The sequence below is a fragment of the Castor canadensis genome, chromosome 5 (assembly GCF_047511655.1).
Source record: "Castor canadensis chromosome 5, mCasCan1.hap1v2, whole genome shotgun sequence".
Taxonomy (NCBI): domain Eukaryota; kingdom Metazoa; phylum Chordata; class Mammalia; order Rodentia; family Castoridae; genus Castor; species Castor canadensis.
In genome coordinates, this window is record NC_133390.1 from 164,143,127 (window position 1) to 164,166,850 (window position 23,724).

General features: G+C 46.8%; 2 protein-coding genes across 12 annotated transcripts in view; one reads left to right on the plus strand and one right to left on the minus strand.

Moving 5' to 3' along the window:
• The window catches only part of Plcg1 (phospholipase C gamma 1), a 34,261-nt gene extending 29,885 nt beyond the window's left edge, over positions 1 to 4,376 (plus strand). For both annotated transcript variants that reach the window (XM_074074761.1, XM_074074762.1), the window contains exons 25-32: positions 315 to 411; positions 610 to 834; positions 917 to 1,065; positions 2,059 to 2,173; positions 2,293 to 2,454; positions 2,537 to 2,625; positions 2,734 to 2,918; positions 3,125 to 4,376. In XM_074074761.1, the coding sequence (XP_073930862.1) occupies positions 315 to 411; positions 610 to 834; positions 917 to 1,065; positions 2,059 to 2,173; positions 2,293 to 2,454; positions 2,537 to 2,625; positions 2,734 to 2,918; positions 3,125 to 3,167 (1,065 nt within the window). In that variant the 3' untranslated portion in view covers positions 3,168 to 4,376. The remainder of the gene's footprint in view (positions 1 to 314; positions 412 to 609; positions 835 to 916; positions 1,066 to 2,058; positions 2,174 to 2,292; positions 2,455 to 2,536; positions 2,626 to 2,733; positions 2,919 to 3,124) is intronic.
• Positions 4,377 to 12,521: 8,145 nt separating this feature from the next.
• Zhx3 (zinc fingers and homeoboxes 3) overlaps positions 12,522 to 23,724 on the minus strand; it is a 120,768-nt gene continuing 109,565 nt past the window's right edge. For 9 of the 10 annotated variants that reach the window (XM_074074766.1, XM_074074771.1, XM_074074765.1 and 6 more), the window contains 2 exons: positions 20,118 to 23,119; positions 12,522 to 12,825 (listed from right to left, as the gene is read on the minus strand). In XM_074074766.1, coding sequence (XP_073930867.1) covers positions 12,815 to 12,825; positions 20,118 to 22,974 — 2,868 coding nt within the window. In that variant the 5' untranslated portion in view covers positions 22,975 to 23,119 and the 3' untranslated portion in view covers positions 12,522 to 12,814. The remainder of the gene's footprint in view (positions 12,826 to 20,117; positions 23,120 to 23,724) is intronic. The other variant, XM_074074773.1, reaches the window with a different exon arrangement.

The window sequence follows — 23,724 nt, forward strand, 5'->3', positions numbered from 1 at the left end:
TTGTGCCAGAAATGACCAGAAAGCATCACTGGGGAGCATCGCCAACCCCAGAATCCCTGTGAGGTCTTTTGGAATATGGGTGGTGATGAGGATTCCATCCCGAGAAGACTGAAGGACAAGTGTATCCTTGGGGACAGAAGAAGAAAGATTCTGGGCTGAAGCTAATGATAGGGGGCCTTGTTTACTATCTGGTAGTATCTGAAATATGCAGGAGAGTGGGCAGAGGGCCCATGGCCTGCCCATGGCTGGCAGGGGCTTCCTTCTCCTGGGCAGGGTCCTAGCCTGGGGCTACAGGGCCTTATGTGTGTCACCAGCTCACCGAAGGGAAGATGATGGAACGGAGGAAGAAGATCGCCTTGGAGCTCTCTGAGCTTGTCGTGTACTGCCGGCCTGTTCCATTTGATGAAGAGAGTAAGGCTGGGCCCAGGTTTGGGGGAGGAGGGGTGGGGGCAGAGGGGACTTGGGGCCTGGCAGTACAGGTACTCTTCATAGATGTTCAAGAGAAATGCTCAGGTGTCATTCTCCCTTGCTGACCCCCCCACCCCCCCCACACACTGCCAGGAGAGGGGGAGGGGGCTGATTCTGTAAGCATTCTCCTGTTTGGCTCAGAGATTGGCACAGAACGTGCCTGCTACCGGGACATGTCATCCTTCCCGGAAACCAAGGCTGAGAAGTATGTGAACAAGGCCAAAGGCAAGAAGTTCCTGCAGTACAATCGGCTGCAGCTCTCCCGCATCTACCCCAAGGGCCAACGGCTGGATTCCTCCAATTATGATCCTTTGCCCATGTGGATCTGTGGCAGTCAGCTTGTGGCCCTCAACTTCCAAACCCCAGGTGAGGAGGTCCCCTGTGGGGCAGGGTGGGAGGAGCACCTGGGACAGTTGGGCTGGAACACACTGGAACCTCACTCTTCTAGACAAGCCTATGCAGATGAACCAGGCCCTCTTCATGGCTGGTGGGCACTGTGGCTATGTGCTGCAGCCAAGTACTATGCGAGATGAGGCCTTTGACCCCTTTGACAAGAGCAGCCTCCGAGGGCTAGAGCCCTGTGCCATCTGCATCGAGGTGGGTGTGGGTAGTGCTTCCTCTGCTTCATGGTGGGAAGGGGCTGCTCCTGGCTAGGTAGTGTTGATGCTGAGCTTGCCAAGAGTGGGGATTGTTTTAGGGGTCAAAGCTGGAGGGTTGGTCAGCATAAGTGGGGAAGGGCACACAGCCAACAGGAGAGCAGCATTTTCTGTGTCTTGTATGGGGGAGGGGACTCTTGGAGCTTTACTGTTCTTGAGCTTGAGGAAGATACAGCTGTCCTGAGATGAAAAGTCACATATGGATCCTCATTGTGCTGGGCTAGCCAGGGCCACTTCTTGGCAGCAAGAAGCCAGGTTGTCCAATAAGGCAACCCTTTGGGAAGCCACTGTCTGACAGAAGTAGGCTGGTAACAGTGACTGAGGACAGGCAAGAAGTTAGGCCCATGCTGAACAAGGCAAGGGCCCACAGGAACAAGCCAGAGCTGGACTTGCTGAGTAACCAGGCCTTCCTTAACTCTCCAGGCCCCCACAGCTGTAACTTGGACTAATCCTTGAGCTCCCCAGTACAACCCTAATGAAAAGCTGTGTGTGATAAAGGCCTGCCTGGTGCTGTGTGGGTCACACAGCAGGGGAGGCCTTAGCATTGTCTTGAAAGAGGAGTGAGGGTAGCTTGGGGCAAGAAGAGCACATCTACAGCAAGAGCAGAGCCACATATGAACATAACTGCTACTTCTGAGAAGAGATTTTTTTTCTTTCCTAAGGAGAAGTAATTTAAAAGAATTTCATGTTGAAAATGGACTTAATGTGAAGTGGATTTCAAAACTTACATGAAATATTTTGGCTAGAGCTTAAATTTTTACAGGCAGCAGCTGCTCTAGACTTCTTGGGATGCTGATGCACTGTCCTTGGGCAGTGTCCTTGGGTCCCAGCAGAGGGCGCACTATCTCCATGTCACATTTGCTCCCAGAGATTCTGGTAGTGAGGATGGCAGGAACAGGAAGACAGCCCCAGTCCATCTTTGCCCGCCTCACAGGTGCTGGGGGCCCGGCATCTGCCAAAGAATGGCCGAGGCATTGTGTGTCCTTTTGTGGAGATTGAGGTGGCTGGAGCTGAGTATGACAGCACCAAGCAAAAGACAGAGTTTGTAGGTAAGTCATTCTTCCCAGTCACCACCATCCTCATCCTCCTGGGGGTGCTAAGGCCTCTCCCCACCTGTTACCCCATTTTCTTAGTGGCGACCTGAAGTCTTTTGCCTTTCCTTTCACAGTGGACAATGGACTAAACCCTGTGTGGCCAGCTAAGCCCTTCCACTTCCAGATCAGTAACCCTGAATTTGCCTTCCTCCGCTTTGTGGTGTATGAGGAAGACATGTTTAGTGACCAGAACTTCTTGGCTCAGGCTACTTTCCCTATAAAAGGCCTGAAAACAGGTAAGGACCCTTTCTTGACACAATATTTGTGGTCTTACTGCCAGGGTGGGGCTGGGCCCCTTGCTTAGCAACCTCCTCCTAGGATACAGAGCGGTGCCTTTGAAGAACAACTACAGTGAAGACCTGGAGTTGGCCTCCTTGCTCATTAAGATTGACATTTTCCCTGCTAAGGTAACTGCCGCAGGGGAGAGCTGCCCTGGGGTAGGCAGAAAGCCAGGCAGTAGCTTTCCAGGGTATAGAGGAGCCCCTGACTTCTTTGCTCTTCCCCTTGTTGAGCAGGAGAATGGTGACCTCAGTCCCTTTGGTGGTACATCCCTGCGGGAACGGGGCTCAGATGCCTCTAGCCAGCTGTTTCATGGCCGTGCCCGGGAAGGCTCCTTTGAAGCCCGCTACCAGCAGCCTTTCGAGGACTTCCGCATCTCCCAGGAGCATCTCACAGACCATTTTGACAGCCGGGAACGAAGGTGAGGGAGGGGGAGGAAAAGGCGGCTAGTGGCTGGTTTGACACTTGGGGAGGGTGCTAGAGGCAGGAAGACTAGCTCCATGTGGTTTGGTCTTGCTTCTTTGGTGTCTTTCTTCTGGGTAGAAAAGCTATAATTGTGTAGTTTTGAGCTGTCCCATCAAGACTACAAGGCCCTGTTAGTAGTAAAGACACTACCCTTCTTTCCAGGGCCCCAAGAAGGACTCGGGTCAATGGAGACAACCGCCTCTAGTCATGCCCAGCCTTGTTGGAGAGCAGCAAGTGCTGTGCGCTTCGTGGAATGCTGTGAACTGGGTTCTCTGGAAGTGTCTTGCTATGGCAGCCTTCCTGGTCTTGCAGCCTGGAGCCTGGATTCCAGCAGTGAATGCTAGACAAAACCAAGCCATTAATGAGATGTACGTTTTGGGCCTCCACGCCCAGCTCTGGGTGAAGGCAAAAACTGTACTGTGTCTCGCATTAAGCACACACATCTGGCCCTGACTCTGGAGATGGATTCTTCCATCTTGTGGTGTCAGGACCAGGGCTGACGCCCCTTGGAGAGATAGGCTGCCTCAGTGGCAGCACAGGAGGCTTCAAGGGGCCACTGACATTCCTGAGATTGGAGGAGAAGGATGATCCTTGCTGGGCCAGGGAAAGAAACAAAGTTTACATTGTCCTGTAGCTTTAAAACCACAGCTGGGCAGGGTGAGAAGGTGGATGCTCCTGCAGTTTGGCCCAGGAGCCAGGCCAGAGGAACACAGGGCCTGTGTGGAGAAGGGCTCTGCCCTGCCCAAGGAGGAGGATACAGCACAAGGGCACATTGCCCACGGCTAGGGACACTACCTAGTCTGGAAGATACAGGGGATCATGATAAAAATAGCAGTATTATTTTTCTTCTCAGTGGTATTGTAACTAAGTTATTTACTCCTCCTGCTCCTCACCCTCACAGGGAAACCTCAGAGCAGAGCCTTTGAGAGTGGCTGCCAGCCATGTCAGGAGGCTGCTGTCTGTGGGGTGGTAAGGTAAAGGAGGAAAGGGCGGGAAGAGAAAATAGCAAAGCCTATCCTGGTGAGCTTTTTTTGTTTGTTTGTTTTTAAGGCAAGGAAGACTCAATATGCTCTCCCTTAGGCATGAAAAGGGGTTAGAGAGTTGCCTGCCTCATGGGTAGATAGAGTCAGGTGGTCAGGTGCTGAATGAAGCTGCTGGTTCAGCACAGCTTCTGTGTAGCTGGTGAAAAGATGCAAGGAAGGAGATGGAAAGGTTGGGAAGGCAGCCCCCGGTTCTGATGACAGAGACTGGGGTATAGGCCTGTGGGCGCAAAGGTGCCTCGTAGCATAGCCAGCATTCAGCACACGCAAACCCACTGCCCACATTTGGGCTCAGGGTTGGCCATTTGCTAGTTCTGCTGCCCTCTTAAGATCTGACTGCCAAATAAATCATCCTCATGTCCTTTTTCCTTTAACTTGTTTACTTCTTGAGGGGGGCTCAGGAAAGCCTGGTGACATTTGGCAATAGAACCAAGTGTATAGTTTCTGGAAGTTTCTCAGGTCTTCCTTCTGAGCTAACAGAAGGTGTGAGGCCACTTTTCTACCACCTGATCTTCTGGGAGCGTGGCTGGATGGAGCACATCCTGCCGGAGCAAGCCCAGACTCTCCTGTTCAGCCAGCTGTGGTGAGCAGGAAGCAACCACAGAAATCTCTTCAGAAGAACAGTGTTCAGATGTGTGCTGCCACGTGGTCCTCTGGTTGCCTCTCTAGCTTTTGTCCAGAACTTGTGGGCCACAATATGGTGAAAAGGCTGGTCTCTTCCCTGAGGCTCTATTTTTGTAGCAGTCTGTACTGGGGCACAGTGTGGAACAAAAATGCCTCAGATAAGAGTATAAAACAGTGCATGGTGTGTACTGGCCTTAGCTGTGCTGCTCTGGTTCTGGCTAATCAGCCACTTTCTTCCTAGAGCTTCACCCCATTGCAGATAGGAGCTGGAGTTCTCTCCCACACATGTGATAGGCGGGAATTGATTGGGCTCTCATGATCCCTGTTTTCCCAGAGATTCTTGTGGCCCAGGAGGAAACAGTCTTCCTTGTCACGGCAGGGAGAGGTCTGTGCTGGCACTGTCTGCATTGCTGTGTGATGGCCTTGACTTGTGGGAGGCTGACCATTTTAATTTCCTCAGTACAATCCTCCATTACTGAATAAAAATGCCCTTTTGGAATATGGCCTGGGAGAAGTGCAGCTCTGACTTCCCTAAGCAGCTTCACAGACTTGAAGTTAATCTATCTTTGCCTCCCTACCACCTTGCCTTTGCCTCTTATTGCAAATGTTTTCATCTTTCCTTCAGCCAGGCAAATTTCAAGATCAGTTTCATCTCAAATTCCTCCAGTCAGGTCTGACCATTGTCAACTGACCCAAGAAGGCGGTTGTGTGGGTAGAGGGACTTACTTAGGGCTATATATCTTGGCCTCTGGTGGTTGGTTGCCTCACTCTATGCGTGTAGGCTGAGTCCCTACATGTGACAGCTTGGGCAGTATTACCTTCTACCCAATGGGTTATAACCTGTGGAGTTTAGCTCTCCCCCTTGGGAACTTAAGAAAAATATCAGTACATGGAGCTCTCACATGGGGATTTTTTATGTGCTCCCTGGGTGATGAGAATGAGTGGTCAGAGTTGAGAACCACTGACTTGGGCAGAGCAAACCAAAGGAACAGGGTTGGAAGGGGAAGTCAATGGTACCAGGAGCATAGAAGAAGAAAAGTATACTTGATTCTGGCTAGCAGACCAGGGACAAGGGTCAAAGTGGCAGGCTTCAACTTTTACCAGCTGTTACCTAATGGACAGAGCATTGCCTATGATGTCAGGGTATTCTCCCTCTTGCCACCAGACTGAAGATGGCCCTCTGGGAAGAAGCCAGGAACAGGTTTTTTTTTTTTGCCTCAGTTGAGGAAACCCATTGACAAATACCTGTGGTGTGAGCAAAAAAGGCAGCTGCCTCCCAACTATGTAACTTACCATCATCTTTCACCTTATCAGTTCTGTTGAAGAGGAAACCTAGGTTTTCCCACCTAACTAGCTCAGTGAGAAAACACGGTCTTTTCTTCCTTCACATTGTAATTAAATGTGTTAAGCCCTGTCTTGGCCTGAGAGGCCTCTCCTCCCTAGGTGGTCTTTGGAAATACCTAGAGGACTTAGGCCCAGTGGGTTGGACTGGGACACAGCAGCCCTCCTGCTGGCCAGTATTGCCAACCCCACCCAAAGTATGTCCTGAATGAGCGTGAGTCTTGAGTCTACCATGGGACTCAGGTGATGGGCTCCACAGTTTACAGTAGTTTGTACTAGTTCAAGGACCTAGCTTCAACATGCTGCTTTCCTAGGCCTTGATGACTGACTAACCAGAATCATTGCCGTGCCTTGGTTTGTTTCTGCCTCAGGTGATTTTAGTTTAGGGGTCCTTTTTTTCCTTTTGCCAAGCCCCTCAGGACTATCCCAACAGAATTCAGATAAACCTTAGTTTTTGGTTTTAGCCTCGTCTTCCAGAAGGCCCTGCCTCCTTGTGCATGTTGCCAAGCCCTCAGCAAATGACATGCTTTCCTGTCAAAAAGGAAAAGAAAACTAGATAAAAGTCCTCTCATCAGAATCTGATGGTTCCAGCTCCAACTGTTTGCCTTTTGTCTATTACCTTTTCTCTATTAAGTGCAACTTCTACGCACCACAATTTCACACGGAAGCTGTTACAGTGAGCTCAGCAATACAGGAGACAGGCAAACTGGAACTTCTCTCCAGTGAGCTGAGGAAACCCCCACCTATCTTCCAGAGTTTCAAGGTCAGTTTTGCCCTCAGAATAAATCAGAGCCCACAGTGATTTTATCTTACTTTGTATGACTCCCACAAAACAAGCAGATGGGAAATGTATATACATTTTTATTTAGGAACAATCAAAACATTTGAAGTACCATTGAGGCCTATTTCAAACTATACAAGCAATTTGTCTCCGTTCCCCTCCCTTATCCAAATCCACAGATAGAAAATCTAGGATATGTGCAATTTGCATTTTAGAAATAGCAGCATCCCCACAGGGGACCTCATGAGGCCTGGAGATTTAGCTCAAATAGGACAACCCCTGCACCTCCCATCTTGGCACAACCACAGTCCACACCAAAGACAAGCGCCATCTTTCCATTAAAACATTTATCAGGGTAAAGAGTTCCATTCAACCCAGGTCTAAATGGCAGTATGCAAATTTGTTTGGTCTCACACTTGGTCATAATAGTTGGTGGGACTCAGACAGTTTGGCATGTTTTAGCTTGCCTCTGGACAGAGACAGGACAGTTTTTCCTCACTTAGCACCAGGATGATTACTTCACTCATCCCTGGGAGACAGGAAGCACATTGGGAGTAAACTGTCCAACTCATTCCCCAGGGAACAAAGGGGTTTGTATTGAAGATCAGAATCCAGATGGGTGCTAGAGGAATCGGGACTTGGTCAGGAAGGAACCCACAGGCATTTGGCAACCTCCCTGACTTCCACAGAGGCTGTCAGTAAAACTCAATAAACAATAGAGACAGAGGAAGGTTGGCGTGTTTTCTCTGTTTAATAACAATTATGGCACAGTCTGACCCTCCTGACACAGCTTAACAAAGCAGCTGCTCAGAAACATGGGGGAGTTCACTGCCCAGGGTGGCCACTGCTGCCCTGGCCCTTGTCCAGTTCCATGGGGAGAAACCGGACAGTCATGCTGGAGCCCTGCTGAAGAGTGGGTGCTGGCGCTCTATCCAGCAGTCTCATGTGGGGCTCTGAACCTTCGTCAAACAAGCTGCAAGAATGAAACTGCTACATGGGCAGGAAGCAGGGACAAGTGAAAAGCTCTCTTTAAATACAAATTACAGATTAACAGGCACCATGTGGTTGACTCTATGGGGGCTTGTTTTGAGAAGAACCAGGTGCGTTCAGGCTTTGTATGTTAAGTGACCAAGCAACCTTTATGCTAAACATTTCACCTTATATTCCAGTCACATTAATTCTGAATCACTCATTTGCCATGGAAGGGAACACAAGTTAAAAAGGACTGACCAAGCAAAGCGACTCATTAACACAGGTGTCCGTCTGTGTGCATATGGTGCATGCACACTTGGGCAGTCTCCTGGGCGAAGAGGCAGGCACTGGTGGCAGGTAAACGTGGGCCCCTCTCAGGTATGCTGGCTTGCCACCTGCCTGCCCATGTGGACAGCAGGAAGATAGATAGATACCAGGCAGCAAGAAAAGCAGGCGACCAGAGTCCCTGCCAGAACAGCCGCTTTGGCCCCTCCTTCCTCAGCTCTGCCTGGCTCCTGCCCAAGCAGCGGCAAGAGCCAAGCTCTAGGGAGGGCAGAGAATCACAAAGCAATAACTACATCCTCTTGAGTCCTTTCAGTCCTGCAACCCAAAAGGTGACTTTTAAAACCAGAGAAACAGGTGTTTGCCTCTGTCCTTGTCCATGTGGCGACAAGGCGTTGCCTGGTCTTATCCCCAGACTGCAGGGCAGGGCAGTTACAAGTGGGTGGCTCCTGCTGGATCCTGGGCTTTAAAAAATTTCTGCATTCTGAAGAACTAGGCCCCTTTGCAAATAGAGGTCACATTTGTGGGCAGGACAGGACAGCTGACTAATGCTGACAAGAACTCAAAAGACCCCAAAGCAGGCTAAACTGCCCTCTCTAGGGCCACATGCTCTGGTTGAGCTTTCACTTACCAAGTGCAGATTCTGGGTCAACAAGAGTACCTGGGCTTGCTTTGCCATGCAAGCTGCCCCATGTGGCCTGGCACTGGAAGCACAGACTCCAGCAGAAACAAATTCTAACCAACGTGTTGGTTCCATTTGGATGTCAAGCTGGGCTGGGGAGCAATTTGGGCAGCACCATGACTGATTGTCACTTCCATCTAGTCACTCAGCTCAAATGAAACCAGCCATTCTTTTGATGAGGCCCCCCTCACAGCCTCATCAACCTTGGGGTTGTATGGCTTTGCCATTTCTCTGCCCATTGAAATGGGCCAGAGCAAACCAAAGGGTGGGTACCTCGGTTGAAAGTCTGACTCAGGAAGGGGACCTGTGCTCAGAGAAAGGCTAAGATCTTACCACTGCCTGCTGGCTCAGGTGCTGGAGTTCTTGGGAGACAGCCCCCAAGGTCTAGGGGGGTGGCTGTAGAGGTGTATGCTCTCCAGAGAAGGAAGCTGGGCCATCAGACCTGAAGAGGGCCTCCAATCTAGAGAGAGGAGAACCAGGCTCCACTAGCTACTGCTACACTAGCTACTAGGCTGCCAGCTTTGGCCTGAACGAGCTGGCTGTGTCTAAAAGACTATCCCCCAGCCTTGCCAATGAACATAGTACATGAAAATTTAGACTTAATATGAAAGTTTATCTGCAAAGGTGAAGCAGTCCAATAAACTTTCCCTGGTAAACAGCAGGGAAAGAGGAGGGGGATTTAAGGGAAAGTCCAACCTCCACATCTTGGTTCAGGATTTTCTTCTTGGCTGCTTCTCCTGCAAAGTGGCCTGCAATGTTTGAAAAGCCAAAGCTGCTTTAGTCTGAAGGTTTTGGTCCACACAAGAGACTAGGAAGAGGTAACAGGGCCCAAGGCAGAGACAGCACAGGCAGGCAGGTAAGGGAGAGACTGTACACAGAACCATGAGCATCCCATCAGAAAACCATCTTCCAGCTTCTATGGAAGGCAGCTTGACAGATCTCCCAGAGCCAGAGGGAGAGGGAGGGGACAGAGAATCTGTCACTGAGCCACTAAAAATAAGATAAAACCCACAGAGCCATTCAGCCTGGAGAATACACTGGAGCTTCTTGGTGGGAAACTATGAATGCAGGTAGAATCCCACCAGTTCCCACCCAGCATTACCAAACTCCTTTTGCTTCCAGAGGGCAGTACGCCAGGCACAGGCTGGGGCACTTTGGTCTACTGGACAGCCACTTCGTTTGGCCAGGAGAAGGGAGTTACAAGTCTCAGTCACCACCAAACCTCCAGTGACAACCAGCCACCCAGCTAGAGTATTCTTTTTTAGGAAGCCAAGACTCCCAAAAATGACACTTTCTCCCTCTCCAAATCCAAATCAAAAAGCTCTTATGTAATGGAAATATGCAAAGTATAGGTATCATAAACTCAAATTTCCATTAGTAGGGTAGTGGTCTAGTTTCACTTATTAAAACTGAATTTACATCCCCATGTAAAAAAAAATCCAACAGGTACAAGCTACGGGCAACAAGAAACACTGAAACTTTACTACTTCTGAGTAGTCCAAGTACACACAGAAAAGAGTGGACAGATTGACCTCTCAACTCTGCAGCCCACAGAAGTCTTTCTGAAAGGGACACATACAACTTAACCCTTTGGCAGGGTGCACGATCACAATGATCTGTCCTGCAACCAGACACACATCCCCAACTCTGCTGTCTGTATGGTTCTGACCTCTGGGCTGGTGGGGATGCACCTGTGCCAGGCTTGCTGTACTCAGAGCTTAGCACCCAAAGACCTGGGTCCCTTAAAGCACCTCCTTCAGTGTCACCTTTGATCTCTTCAAACCCAAGGTCCCAACCACATTTTCTCATTCCCATCCAAAGGAAAAGAAGAAGCAGGGTCTGTCCAGCCCGCTGAGTTCCTTACCTGGGCAGTTTTATCATTTGTGGTATGGCCCTGGCTACTGGGCAATGCCCCTGAGAAAAACGTGCCAGGGCTGTGATGACTGTAACTTTTCCACCTCAAAGAGATGAGCTGGTACCTGAGGCTGGGGTATTCTTTATCTCCCACACGAACTTGTCTACCATATAACTTATTCTTTTTTTCTGTTTTGCTGTTCGGGTTACAAACTGAATCTCAACACTAACAACCAGTAAAATTCTCTCTGTGAACACTAATGCTTGGCCAGTGCAGCAGGTCATGGGGGTGATGCCAGCAGGCAGCTGGGGCGAGGCACTGGTGGTTTCTCAGATGCTGCAGATGGCTGTGTGCTGGGCTGCCCCATGCCCCTGCATTTCCCTCACACACAGGCTGCTTCTCCCGGCACCGTGTGTCATGAAGCTCCTCAAATATACACAGCAAATGTATGTATTATGAGTAAAATATCAAATGAGTATTTGTACTGTAGATGTGGATAAATTAATCTGCATGTATATAAACTCTAAAGGAAAAATTCCAGGTGTCTGTTCTCTGAAAGAAGGCAGTAACTCAATATTCTTGGCAATTTTTCAAAGGTTTTGGGGACCAAATGCACTCTGCAAATAGAAAGTACACAAAAATGAGCTGCAAAACTTGCCAATATTCAAAAGTAAGAGACAAATAAGAGGTGATCCCTACAAGGACAGGAGGGCAGGAGAAACACTTTAGAACAGTGTTCAAGGGCTTTGGGTTTCCAAAGAAATATCTATCTACTGGAAGGCAGGAAGTGCTGCTCCCAGAGCCAAACCAGCAAGGTGGTCTGGCCATTCTGGTCCCCTGGGGTAGGGGTGGGGTAGGGGAGAACAGAGCCTACAACAGGACCAGTATCTTCTCCAAAGCCCTTGCCCTCTCTGGGTCTCCTGGTGCTCCATGCAGCCAGGTGCAGCAGGAGTGCCCCAGAGCACTGGTACTGTGCTTAGTGCTTCAGGAAGCAGGAGCTTCTAAGAGATTTAGCAGAGCCACAGGTGACGTGACCTTAGCTTTCAGAGCAGCCAGCCTTGGGGAAACTGGGGCTTTACTATTTAGTGCAGCTCTATACGCAAGTTTACCATTGTTTCAAAGGCACCTTTTCCTGTGATTTTTTTAATTCGACGAGGACATGAGGGTTAAGCTAAAGTAGGTAGAGCTCGTTTCCAAGTTTGGGGTTACAAACATAGAACTTTAACATCCTCCTCACAAGGACCTGTCCATGGGCTGGGGCACTCTGAGTGTTCTACCAGGACCTCCCACCTACAGGTCTTTGCTCCAGACCACCCCATCCCTGGTCATTCCCAAATAATTCTGAAGCGCTTATTACCAGTCAGTGTGTTCTTCCCTCCCAACCTGCAGGAGGCTCTCTGAGTGTGGAGAAAGGGCTCTGAACACTCAAGGGCCACAGCCACAGGCTATATCCATTTCCTTTTTCCATTTTACTTTCACTCTGAATTAAGGGATGGGGGAAGATGGCACATTATGCTTAACAAGAAATGTTTCTTTAGTTGATCTGATAACCAGATTCAAAGCAGAACTGCTGCAGCAACTGAAGACAGTGATAAGATCCAACACTAATCTCACAGCTGAGCTGGCTGTTTTTGAACTTAGGGTAAGTGACCTCCATACCCATCAGTTTACAAAGCAAGGCAAGCCTGGCATGAAACGTGGACATCTCTTCAAAGATGCTGCTGCCTGGAGAAAGGCAAAGCGGGGCCGTTGTCAGGGAAGAGGGAGGCAGCCACAGTTCTTAGTGTGCCTTTGACCCCTGCCCACTGTGGAAGGTGAGGACACCCATGGTCCCAGTGTGCCTCAGAGAACAGACACGGCATTTTTGAGATGATGTGAACAGTGTACTGTTCTGCTAACCAAAGTTTCTATGTAATGAAAATGTTTGTAATCTGATCCTTTATTAAATGTATATAGGCAAATGTATATGGTAAAAACTTGATTCTGTGTCTATGAATATGAAATTGAAACCATTTTATCCCTGGGAGGCAAAGGAAAGGTCCTACACCATGGGAAAAAGGAGTGGTGAGACCCCCTTCTTGCTGCTTCCCTGGTTAAGCATGCCGAGGACAGAGATGGCATGGTGGGCTCTGGCTTTGTGCAAGGGCTCCGGAGGCTCTCTGGGATGCCCAGCGGCTGGCTGTGGAAACAACATGTGGCAGCAGAGAGGCAGGTCTGGCCCTTCCACATGGCTGACAGCATCCACACTGGCGGGTCCCTCAGTGATGGATCGAGTTCAGTCTGTCTCTGAGGAGAAAATACATGACTGTCACTCCACAGCAGCTACAGTTTATAGAGCTCCAGGGTACCAGGTCCTTACTGTGCCAGTGTGGGGACTTCTGAATTTCATAAGCAATGCCTTCCTGGTAGCCACTCCCCCCTCCAGCCTGTAGGAAGTGGACAGGATGCTGGCCAGATCTGGCAAGGCCTTCAGACTCCCAGAGGGACCAGCGTCAAACCTCCAACCTAGCAGCTAGAGTAGTATCTTGGCCTCTCCAGGCCACGAACTCGTGGCCACCTCAGCCCAGTGTCCCCAGACAGACCACTAACACCTCTGGACTCTTTCCTGTAATGCCTCAACCTGCCTCCCGGCTTCCTACAGCACATGGCTCTAGTCACTGGTTCCCAGTACAGATTCGTACTTCTCCATGTCAGTTACAACTTGCAGGCCTAACGTCTGTCAGGGAGACTGGCCAAAAGGGTCAGGGATGGGCCTTGCATTGACGCCATGAGAAACGAGGTGTGGAAACTCAGGCATGGAGAAACAATGGCGTGGCCACTCTGCCACCTGTGTTCTGTCCCACCAAGGACACCAGCACCTCACTTTGTGTTGGATTCAGTAGCTGAAGGAGCCAATGCTTGTGACTCAAACCCACTCATCCCATCTCCAGCTAAGCTGTTCTTTTAAATCATGGTAAAATATGCATAACAAAAGTGTACAATAACAACCATTTTTAAGTGTGTGGTTCAGTGGTATTACGTGTATTCATGTTATGAACCATCCCCTAAATTTCCAGAAGTTTTTCATCATCCTAATCAGAAATTGTATAGCCATTAAAAAATAACTCCCAATGTTTTCCTCCTCCCAATCCTGATATTCTATATTCTAATTCTATCTCTACAAGTTGCCTATTCTAGATACTTTGCATAGGTGGAATCATACAATACTTGTCTTTTGTGTCTGGCTTGTTTCACTTGGCATAATGTTTTCAAGGTCCATCCTTGTTATGGAATGTATCAGAATTTCATTCCTTTTTATGACAATGTGTGTGTGTGTGTGTGTGTGTGTGTGTGTGTGCACCTAGCAAAGGACACAGGTTGTTTCTACCTTTTGGATCTTGTGAATAATGCTATCAACACTGGTGCATAAATATCTGTTCAAGTCCCTCTTTTCAGTCCTTTTGGTGTGAAATTGCTAGATTGCTGGATCAGATGGTAATTCTGTATTTAACTTCTTGAAGAACTGTCAAAGTGTTTTCCAAAGTGGCTATATCATTTTATATTTCCACCAGCAATGTATGTTCAATGCGTGTTTTCTGTGTTTGTATGTGTGAAAACCATTTTAAGTGTGAACTGGTACCTCACTGTTTTAATTTACATTTCCCTAATGACTAAAGATGTTAGTCTTTTCATGTTATCATTGGCCATTTATATATCTTCTTTGGAGAAATGTCTATTTAAATCATTCACCTATTTTTAACTGGTTTGTTGTAGGAACAACCCTATCAAATGTATGATTTTCAAATATTTTCTTGCATGTTGTCAATTGTCTTTTCACTCTTTTGAGAGTGTCCTTTAATGCGCAAGTTTTTGTTGTTGCTTTTGTTTTTTTGGCTGTGCTGAGGTTTGAACTCAGAATCTCACGCTTATTAGTCAGGCACTCTACCACTTGAGCCAGCCCCCCAGATCAAATGCACAAAAGTAAAAAAAATTTTTTTTTGAAGTTTTAGCAAGGACTTATTTTAGTACAACAGGATAAAGTATAGACAAGGTGGGTGGAGAGAAAGAGAGAGAAACATTTCCTGTCCTCATGTAGGAAATGGGAGCAAAGATGCCTAAAAAAATTTTTTTGAGATGGGGGGAAGTCTTGTGATATAGTCCAGACTGGCCTTGAACTTACAATCCTCTTGTCTTAGCTCCTGAGTGCTAGGATTATCGGCATGTGCTACTATGCCAGGCTCAAGTTTTTTATTTTGATATAGTCTAATTTATTTATTTATTCTTTGTTGCCTATTCTTCTACTATCATATTTAAGAAACTGTGGTCTGACCCAAGGTCTGGAAGGTTTTCACCTGCCTTTTCTTTGAGTTGTTTCTTCTGTTGCTTTAGCTATTTTGCTTGGCTGATTGATATATTTTCTGTACATTAGGTCTGACTGATTTATAGTGCTTTTCAAGTCCTCTATTTCCTTATTTATTTTATGTTTTGTTTGTGTTATTTTTATTTTGCTTCATTTTGAGACAGATTCTCACTATGTCCCTAAGGCTGGTATTCAACTCCTGAACTCAAGTAATTCTTCCGCCTCAGGCCTCCCAAGTAACTGGGACTGAGATAGGCACCACCACGACTGGCTTCTGTCAGTGCTTATATCTGTTACTGAAAGTGGGGCATTAAACTATCAGATTATTATTGTCTGTTTCCCCCATTAATTCTGTCAGTTTTTGCTTCATATATTTTGGGGCTCTGTTAGGTATATAATTGTTGATAATTGTTTATCTTCTTGTATTAAACCTTTTATCAATGTGCAATATCTTCTTTGTGTCTCTAGCCTTCCTTGACTGAAAGTCTGTTTTCTTCTGATGATAATGTAGCCACCTCAACTATTTTGGTCACTATTTTCATGGCATATACTTTGCAATCCTTTTATTCTCAACTCTTTGCACTTTTAGATGTAAAGTAAGTCTCATGTAAACAGCATATAGATGGATCCTGCTTTTTTAAATAGTATTTTTTGATGTTGTTGTTGCTTGAACTCAAGGCCTCATGCTTGCTAGGTAGGTGCTCTACTACTCAGCCACTCCACCAGCCCTGGATCCTGCTTTTTTAATCCAATCTGCTATTCCTTCTCTTTAGAAGAACTTAATCCATTTGCATTTAATGTGATTCCTGATAAAGACTTCACTGCTGTCACTTAGCTATGTGTTTTTTAAGATCATACATATTTATTTCTCAATTCCTCCCTTATTGCCTTTTTAATGTTTTTTTGTTTTGTTTTTTTTCAGTAGTGAAGATTGAACTCGGGCAGGCACTTTTCCATTGCAACCACTCCACAAGCCCCCCACCTCTTTACCACCTTTTTGAATATTTACTCGATTGCAGATTACTAGGTTTGATTCCTTTTTTTTCCCTTCTTTTTATACACAGAATTTTACTTATAATTTATACATTTATATATAAGTATATATATAAATAAAATTTTCCTAGTGGTCAGTTTGGGGATTACAATTAACATCTTAAACAATACAATCTAATAACAGTTTCAATGTTACACAAACACTGCTCCTATGTATCTGGCTCCCTTTTCACTATTTATTGCTTTGTTATTATTGACAAAAGTTACATCTTACTATATTGTAGATCTATTAGCACAGATTTATAATTTTTACAGATTTTGCTGTTTAAATTATACAGGAGAAAAAGAGAAACTACAAATCAAAGGTATAATGGTACTGAATGTTACTTTACCTATAAAATTACCTTTATTAGTAATCTTTATTATTCTGTTAGGGCTTCAAATTACTGTTCAGTATCCTTTTCATTTTAACCTGAAGGACTCCTGTTAGCATTTCTAGTAAAGCAAGTCTACTGGTAATGAATGCTTTTCAGCTTTTGATAATCTGGAAATGTCTTAATTGCTCTTTTATCTTTGTGTGTGTGTGTGTGTGTGTGGTACTGGGGTTTGAACTCAGGGCCTTCACCTTGAGCCACTCTATCAGCCCTATTTTTGTGAAGCGTTTTTCGAGATAGGGTCTCACGGAACTATTTGCCAGGGCTGGCTTTGAATCATGATCCTCCTGATTTCTGCCACCTAAGTAGCTAGGATTACAGGTGTAAGCCACTGGTGCCTGGCTCTCTTTCATTTTTGAGGAATAGTGTTGCCTGATACAGAAATTTTGGTTGATTTTTTTTCCCCTTTCAAGACTTCAGCTATGTTCTACCGATGCCTTCAGACCTCCATGGTTTCATGAGAAATTCAACTGTTACTCTTATTGAGGACCCCTTACATGTGATGAGCTACTTTTCTCCTGCTGCTTTCAAAATTCTCTTTTGAATTTATCCTGCTTTAACTTCACTAAACTTCTTAGATATGTATGTTCATATCTTTCATCAGATTTGGGGACTTTTCTGCCATTATTTATTTAAATGTTCTTTCTGCCCTTTTCTCTCTTCTGAGATTCCTATAATGCGTATGTGCATATGTTTAATGATAACCATGCTCTTTGGAATAATTTCAATCATCTTATCCTCAAATCCACTGATTCTTCCTTCTGCCTGCTTAAGTCTGCTGTTGAACCTCTCTACCTAAATTTTCTTTTCAATGAGTATACTTTTAAGCTCTAGAGTTTGTTTGGTTCCTTTTAATAATTTCCACCTCTATTGATACTGTCATTTTGTTCATGTACAGTTTTCCTGATTCCTTTAGCTCACTGAACACATTTAAGACAGTTAATTTAACACTTGACTAATGCCTAGTGTTCCTCAAGAATGGTTTCTCTCAAATTCTTTTCTTTCCTGCAAATGTGCCATGTTTTCCTATTTCCTTGTATGTTTTATAATTTTTTGTTGTGTACTGGACATTCTGAGTACTCTTATGTAGTAACTTGAAATATAGTTCTCTTAGTCTCCATATTGCTGATTTTTGCTTGTTAAGGCTAGAGTCATCTGTTTGTGACTTCTCAAATGTTTTTTACGAAGTATATATTCCTTGTAGTGTGGGGCTGAGGCAGGATAGATAGATGAGGTGACAGGGAAATTAAAACTGATAAATATTAAAAGGGCCAGGCTCAGAAATTAGAGCCAGGAGGTACAAACTGAAAAACCAGAGCAGCAAGCCCTCTAACATTTTTTAGATGTTAAGTTACAAGAACTGGGAGACATACAGGAACTACCTGCATCTGCCTTCTTTGAGATGTTAAGAAGCTGCAAACTTTGCAAATAGTAGACAGAAAACTGGGTGCATGTCTGGCAAATGGAAGTCTTCACTGGCCCTGTGCCTTTTCATTATGGATGTTAAGATCCCGTGATTTGCGTGTCAACTTTTAGGCCAAGGGAACCCCTTCATTCTTTCCCCTCCTCTAGTGACAGAGTCACTGCAGTTTCTCTTCTGTTGTCTCTGTAGTAACCTAAGATTTCCTTAAATTTCTGGCTTGCCAAAAAGAAGAATTTTTTTTTTTTTTTGGTAACAGACTCTGTCTCTTTAAATCCCCTTGTGGCTAGGAAGCTGCTTTAGCCCATAGGATTGGGAGCAATAGGGATGTGCTGGCCCCTCAGTGATCAGCAATCAAAACATAAAACCCTGACTTTTAGAGGACAGAATCATTATTGCCTACTCTGGCAACAAGTCACCCCAGGAACTGGGCTGTGGTCATCACAGCTGCCTGCTGTAGGAATGGGAGGGAACTGCTGCTATATGAAACAGAAATTCACCAAAATCACAAACCTTTCCATGAAGCTCTCCCTGGATATATCAAATTTTCAACTAGACTTGAGTTCCAAAAACAGTTGCTTCAGGCAGTTATTGCCAGCTTAATAGTTCTTTTGATGGAAGAGTGGGTTCCTAGTGCTTCCTGCTCTACCATTTTCTAGGATGTCTCTTCAGGTTAGCTTTTATAATAAAGCTTATTTGAACACCTTCATCTGTCTTGAGTATGGCACCCTGGCCTATTGGTAATCACAAGAAGCCTTGCAGATGGAAGAGAGACAACCTGTTCTGCACTGAAAAAGGGTCAAACCAACTGTAAGAAAGCTCTTTCCTGTACTGTTCTTTCTCCAGGATGTGTCACCAGCCACTCCAGGAAGTTGTCTGTGAGATGTGGTGTCCATAGGAGGGGAGCATCTTCTCCCAGTCTTTCCTCAGTGGGAATAAGGCTAGAGTTGGAGAGACCAACAAAAGGCCAGTGGCCATATGTGCTTAGTCCCTAACCACTGACCAGTTACTTGTGCTTCACACCAGGGATTTGCTCTGTTTGTTTTGCTGAGCTGGGTTTGCTTTTAGTTCATGAGCATGAAAAGAATAGGTTTTCTGCAAATGCTAAACAGATGGAAAACATACCACCCCACCCTCATTATAGATTTGGAAGTCTCTTTTTTTTCTTTAAAGGAGTGAAGAAACAATACTATAACTATGTTTCAAAATTGTTGTGTTCAAATAAATTAAAAATATTCAGAAAAAGAAAAAGAATTTTGTCTCTTTTAGAGGTCTCAAGTAGAAAGCAAGTGGGTGGAGAGACAAGGGTTTGCCAGGCCAAAACAAACGAACACTGTTCAGTCATTGTATGTAAACAATGGGATGCCACCAGGCAATACTGTGGGATCTCTGAGGGGGAGGGTGCTGTGCTTGGCTTTGTGGATGAGGTGCCAAGTATATACCCCACACAGAAGCAGCTCATGCCAAACTCTCCAGGGACCAACCTCCATATTGTCCAATCCCACAGACATTTTCTGGGTGTCCACTGCATCCCTCTACCACAGCCAACCCAGCTGGCAGGGCTGCCATTTTGGGGTCCCCAATCCCTTCAAGCTTCTGTCACACCTTTCCTTCCTGACTCTCACCTGATCTCCTGGTTGTCCTGTGATTGGGCCTCTAAAAAGGAGCAAAAGCCAAAGGATAGGGAGAGAATGGAAAGGCAGGGAACTCGGGGACCAAGGACCTAGAAAATCAACACTCAAAGATGTGACTTGTTTGTGTTTTTCACAACTGTGACTTAAAATAATCTTCTAAATTTTACTTTTGAGTACTAAAATTCCATGATCCAAAGAAACTAAGGAACAAAATTCAAACTTTAGATTAGATATATGTCCAAGAGGGAACATGACTTTCCGTTACAATAAACATTTCTCCCATTGTCAGGAATAACAATAGAAACATAAGATAGGATTTTCATCATTAGAAAAAGTACTTCATGTGTATGAAGACAATGAAAGGCTCTATTTCCTCTTGTTCACCAATGTGAGCTGAATTTCCTCTGGTGTCCTGTTGCTCTCTCCCACCTAGTGATTGGGCATCTGCTGACTTTGGTGATGTTTTGATCTATTCTCCTACTGCTAAGTAATGACCACAAATGCTTGGATTCCTTGAGGCTCATCATATCATTTCCCCTGCACAGCTTAAAAAAAAAGCAAGAACCCAAACAACAGCCCAACTGTGAGCCCTTCCTCATATTTAGCTCCCATGGCTTCTGCCGCCATTTGTCCCCAGAAGCAACCCAGCAGCCTTAGAGACAGCAGATGACCCCTATGCAATAAATTCAGTGTCCATCAATGAGTGCATCCTCCCCTCACCCACAGAGGAAGCCCCTGGCCCCCTGTGGACTCCTTACCTAGTGGAAGTCCAGACTGGGGACTCGATGTGTTAAAGGGCTCTGAGCTGGCCTCAGGGGCACTGGGCTCCCATGACTCACTGTTCTCAGACACCTCGGAATAGGTGTCACCCAGCTCTTTGTGAATGGCCACAGGCTCACCAGTGCCAGGGCCCTGGTCCTCACTACCTGTGTCTGCCACGGCCCGGGTCTCCTCACCCATTTTCTCAGCAAACCACTGCTTGACCTGCTGGGAGCTCATCTGGGTCTTGTCACAGAGGCTCTGCAGGTCCTCCTCGTACAGCATCTTGTGTGTCATGTAATAATCTTGCAGCAGCTCCCGGTTGCCAGGAGCAATGACCAGCAGCCCTGGTGGGAAGTTGCCCCGCTTGTAGTCTTCATACCATTTGAGCTGGCCGTTTTTCAGAGCATACCTGCTGTCCCCAAACCAGCGCACCACCTCTGGCCGTGGCAGCCCCGTCTGTGCCATGATGGAGTCATAGTCCTGGTTGCTTGGCCACTGTGTCTGGACAAAGAGCTGCCGCAGCAAGTGTCGCTGCTGGGCGGTCTTTTTGTAGCTCACTTTGCCTGGGGGCTGTTCTGCCAGCTTGTTTAACATGTCATCCTCAGACTCACAAGTACCCAGCCCTAGAAACTCACTCTTGCCACTGGCTTCAGTAACCCGCAGGTTCTTGAGGTTGATTTTGATGGGGCTGACTTTGCGCTCTGCTGATATCTGGCTAAGAAGCATTTCTGGGGAGCCATTTTCACCAGGGACCCTCAGGTCACTGGCTAACTCCCCTTCTCCATCCTCATCTTCAGCAGCCTCCTCCTCCTCCTGAGGGGCATGCTCATCAGACTTCTTGGTCTCCTCAGCATTCACTTTCTTCCGTTTCTCTGAAAACCAGCTATCAATTTCTCTACGAGTCATCTTGGTTTCACTTCTCAGACGGTCCAGCTCCTCATCAAGGGGGAGTGGGTTTTGTGCAAAGCTACTCTCCAGGGCTTGGAGCTGCTCAGGGGCTCTCTCTTTGTATTTGGTTGGTGTGAAATCTGGAGTCTGGTGCCAGGATTGTCGTTTGGCAGCAGGGTGGCTTGCTAGCGAGGCTGCTGTTGGGATGCAGGTTACCTCTGGGGCCTTGGATGACAGGGAGAAGGGTACCTCTGGCACAGAGTCAATGAGGATTGAATTATGATCTCCGGGCATCATGGCTTTGGAGCCCTTCAGGTTCCGGCAATGATATCTCCGATCACTGAACCATTTCCGTACCTCTCTGGTACTGAGGCCTGTCACTTTGGTCAGATGTTCTACTTCACTCTGCCCTGGGAACTGGTTCCTACAGAAGCTCCCTTTCAGAGCTGACAGCTGTTCATGAGACTTCTTATTTTTGTAGATGCTAGCATCAAGGAAGGCTTGGGATGTTATGCTGGGGCATGCTGTGAGGAGTGACTGGGCTGCATTGACCACCTTCACAGCTGATGTTGTGTTTGAACACACAGTGTTAATGGGTGCCGTGGTTGGCTTGGGGACAGACGTACCTGTCAGGGGGAGAGAGCAGCTAGGTGCTTGCAACCCATTGGCCATCAGTGGCTGGGTGACCAGGAGTCCCCCTGCTGTGCCCTCTGGCTGTCCCACAGCGTGGCCTGGGAGAGTGGCCTGGATGAGGTGCTGGACGTTGCCAGCACTGGCAACCAGGGGTGTGTTTAGAACTGTGATTGTGGGCTGAGGCACAGACTGGATGACTGTATTGAACATCTTCTTCCGGGCATCTTCAATCTCCTCAGGGGACCAACTGATACCTTGCTTCAGTCTCTGGGCTGTGAACCAGATCTTGAGCTGTTCTTCTGGATACTTGGTCACCACAGTCAAGTAGCAGAGTTCAGCTTTGGTTGGGTAGGGGAACTTGTGGAAGGAGTTCTTCAGGAAGCTGTTGGAGTCCATGGCTGCATTGTATGTTGGGATACTGCTCAGGGGGATCATGACTTTGGGAAGGGCCTTGGATGTTGGCAGGGGATGGTGGGCATGGTGCTGGGCATGCACAGGGGGCTGCTGCTGGAGGGAGAGGAACTGTGCTATTCCAGCTGGCAGAACCGGCACTGCTCCTATCAGGGGCCCATTGGCGGCATGGGGGGGCTTTGAGGAGTTGGTAGATACCTGGCTGACTGGAGTTGCCCCATTGACAAATGAGTGGTCCCCCTCTTTCACCTCTGTCTCTCCGGCTGAAGGCTTTGGCAGGGCCTCACTCACAGGCTGGCTGGGAACATTCTCCTTGAGCATATGGATTTTTTTGGCTTCGGCTTTGCCTTTCATTATCTTCATGATTGGAGTCTTGGTAATGATGATTTCAGCCTGTCCATCAGTCCCTTCAGCACTGGGCTCACCTGCTAGATCAGGAGTGTTGGTGCTCTCAGGGATGCTCTGCTCCACGACTACATGATTGTCTGACTTGGCCACATTCCACACAAAACTGGCTTCTCCTGAGTGACACTTGGCATTATGCAAGGAAAGCCCTTCAGGAGTTTTTGCCAGGAAACTGCACCCAGAGCATACAAAATTTGGGTCTTTATTAAAGTCTGTGTGCTCTGAGTTCATGTGCCCCACAAATTGGGTCATGTCCTGGGATCTGAAGTCACAGTCTTTACAGGAATATAAATAACCATCCAAAGTGCTTCGGTGTCCGTTGGCCAAGGCCGAGCCATCAGTACTGCTGGGGTTTTGGGCTGCCTCATTACTGGCAGCAGGTGCTTCTGGGGGTAGATCCTGCTGGGGGCCTTCAGGCAAAACTTCTACAGGCTGGGTCTCCACACTGGCACCCTGCAGTGCCACAGTCTTCACTGGGATCATGCATGGGGTGGTGGACTTCCTCTTGCTGGCCATGGTGACAGGTGATGTGGTGATCAGCAGGCAAGAGCTTGCCTCATCAAAGGCTTTACAGTACAAGTCCTAGCTACTCCATGAGGGTCCAAGGACAGCTTCTAAGGGCACCTTTCTTCAGTTATCTGTAGAAAGCAGGTTATTAAACCTGTGGAGGAAAAGAAAAAAACATAATTAAGATCTCTTAAGCTCTGTCTCTTTCTCAGATTCCCTAGATATACTCCCCTGTTTGTCCTTTATCACATGGGTCTTTTTACCAGAAGCTGGGATGTGAAGTCTGAAGCAGGAGCCCCTCAGTCATGACCCTGAAGAATGACCTGGAGATGTTTCAATACCACTTGATAGAATTAAGCAATGTTTTATTTTTCTCTACTCCACCATATCCAAGCATTAAGTAATTCAGCCTCAAAACAAAACAAAACAAAAACCAAAATCATTCTCTTTTGGACCTCCAAATTAATTCTGTCCATGTCAGAGTAAGAACAAAAGATCTAGTGTAATAATTCTTTAAATGTTTGGGCCAATAAGGGATTTTCTTTTTCATAGCCTTCCTACATATAAAAACATTATGGTTCCTCTGTCTCCTCCAAGCCAGTCCCCAAAATCAAGTTAGCTGTAGTGTGTGAATGCAGGGGAGGGCTGAGTGAAAAGATGGGCCACTGTTAAGAGCCAGGCATTTGAGCTGGGCATCCTTGGCCCTTCCCTGCCTGCTGCCCTACTGCTCCCATTCTAGGCTGTGGCAGAGATCACCTC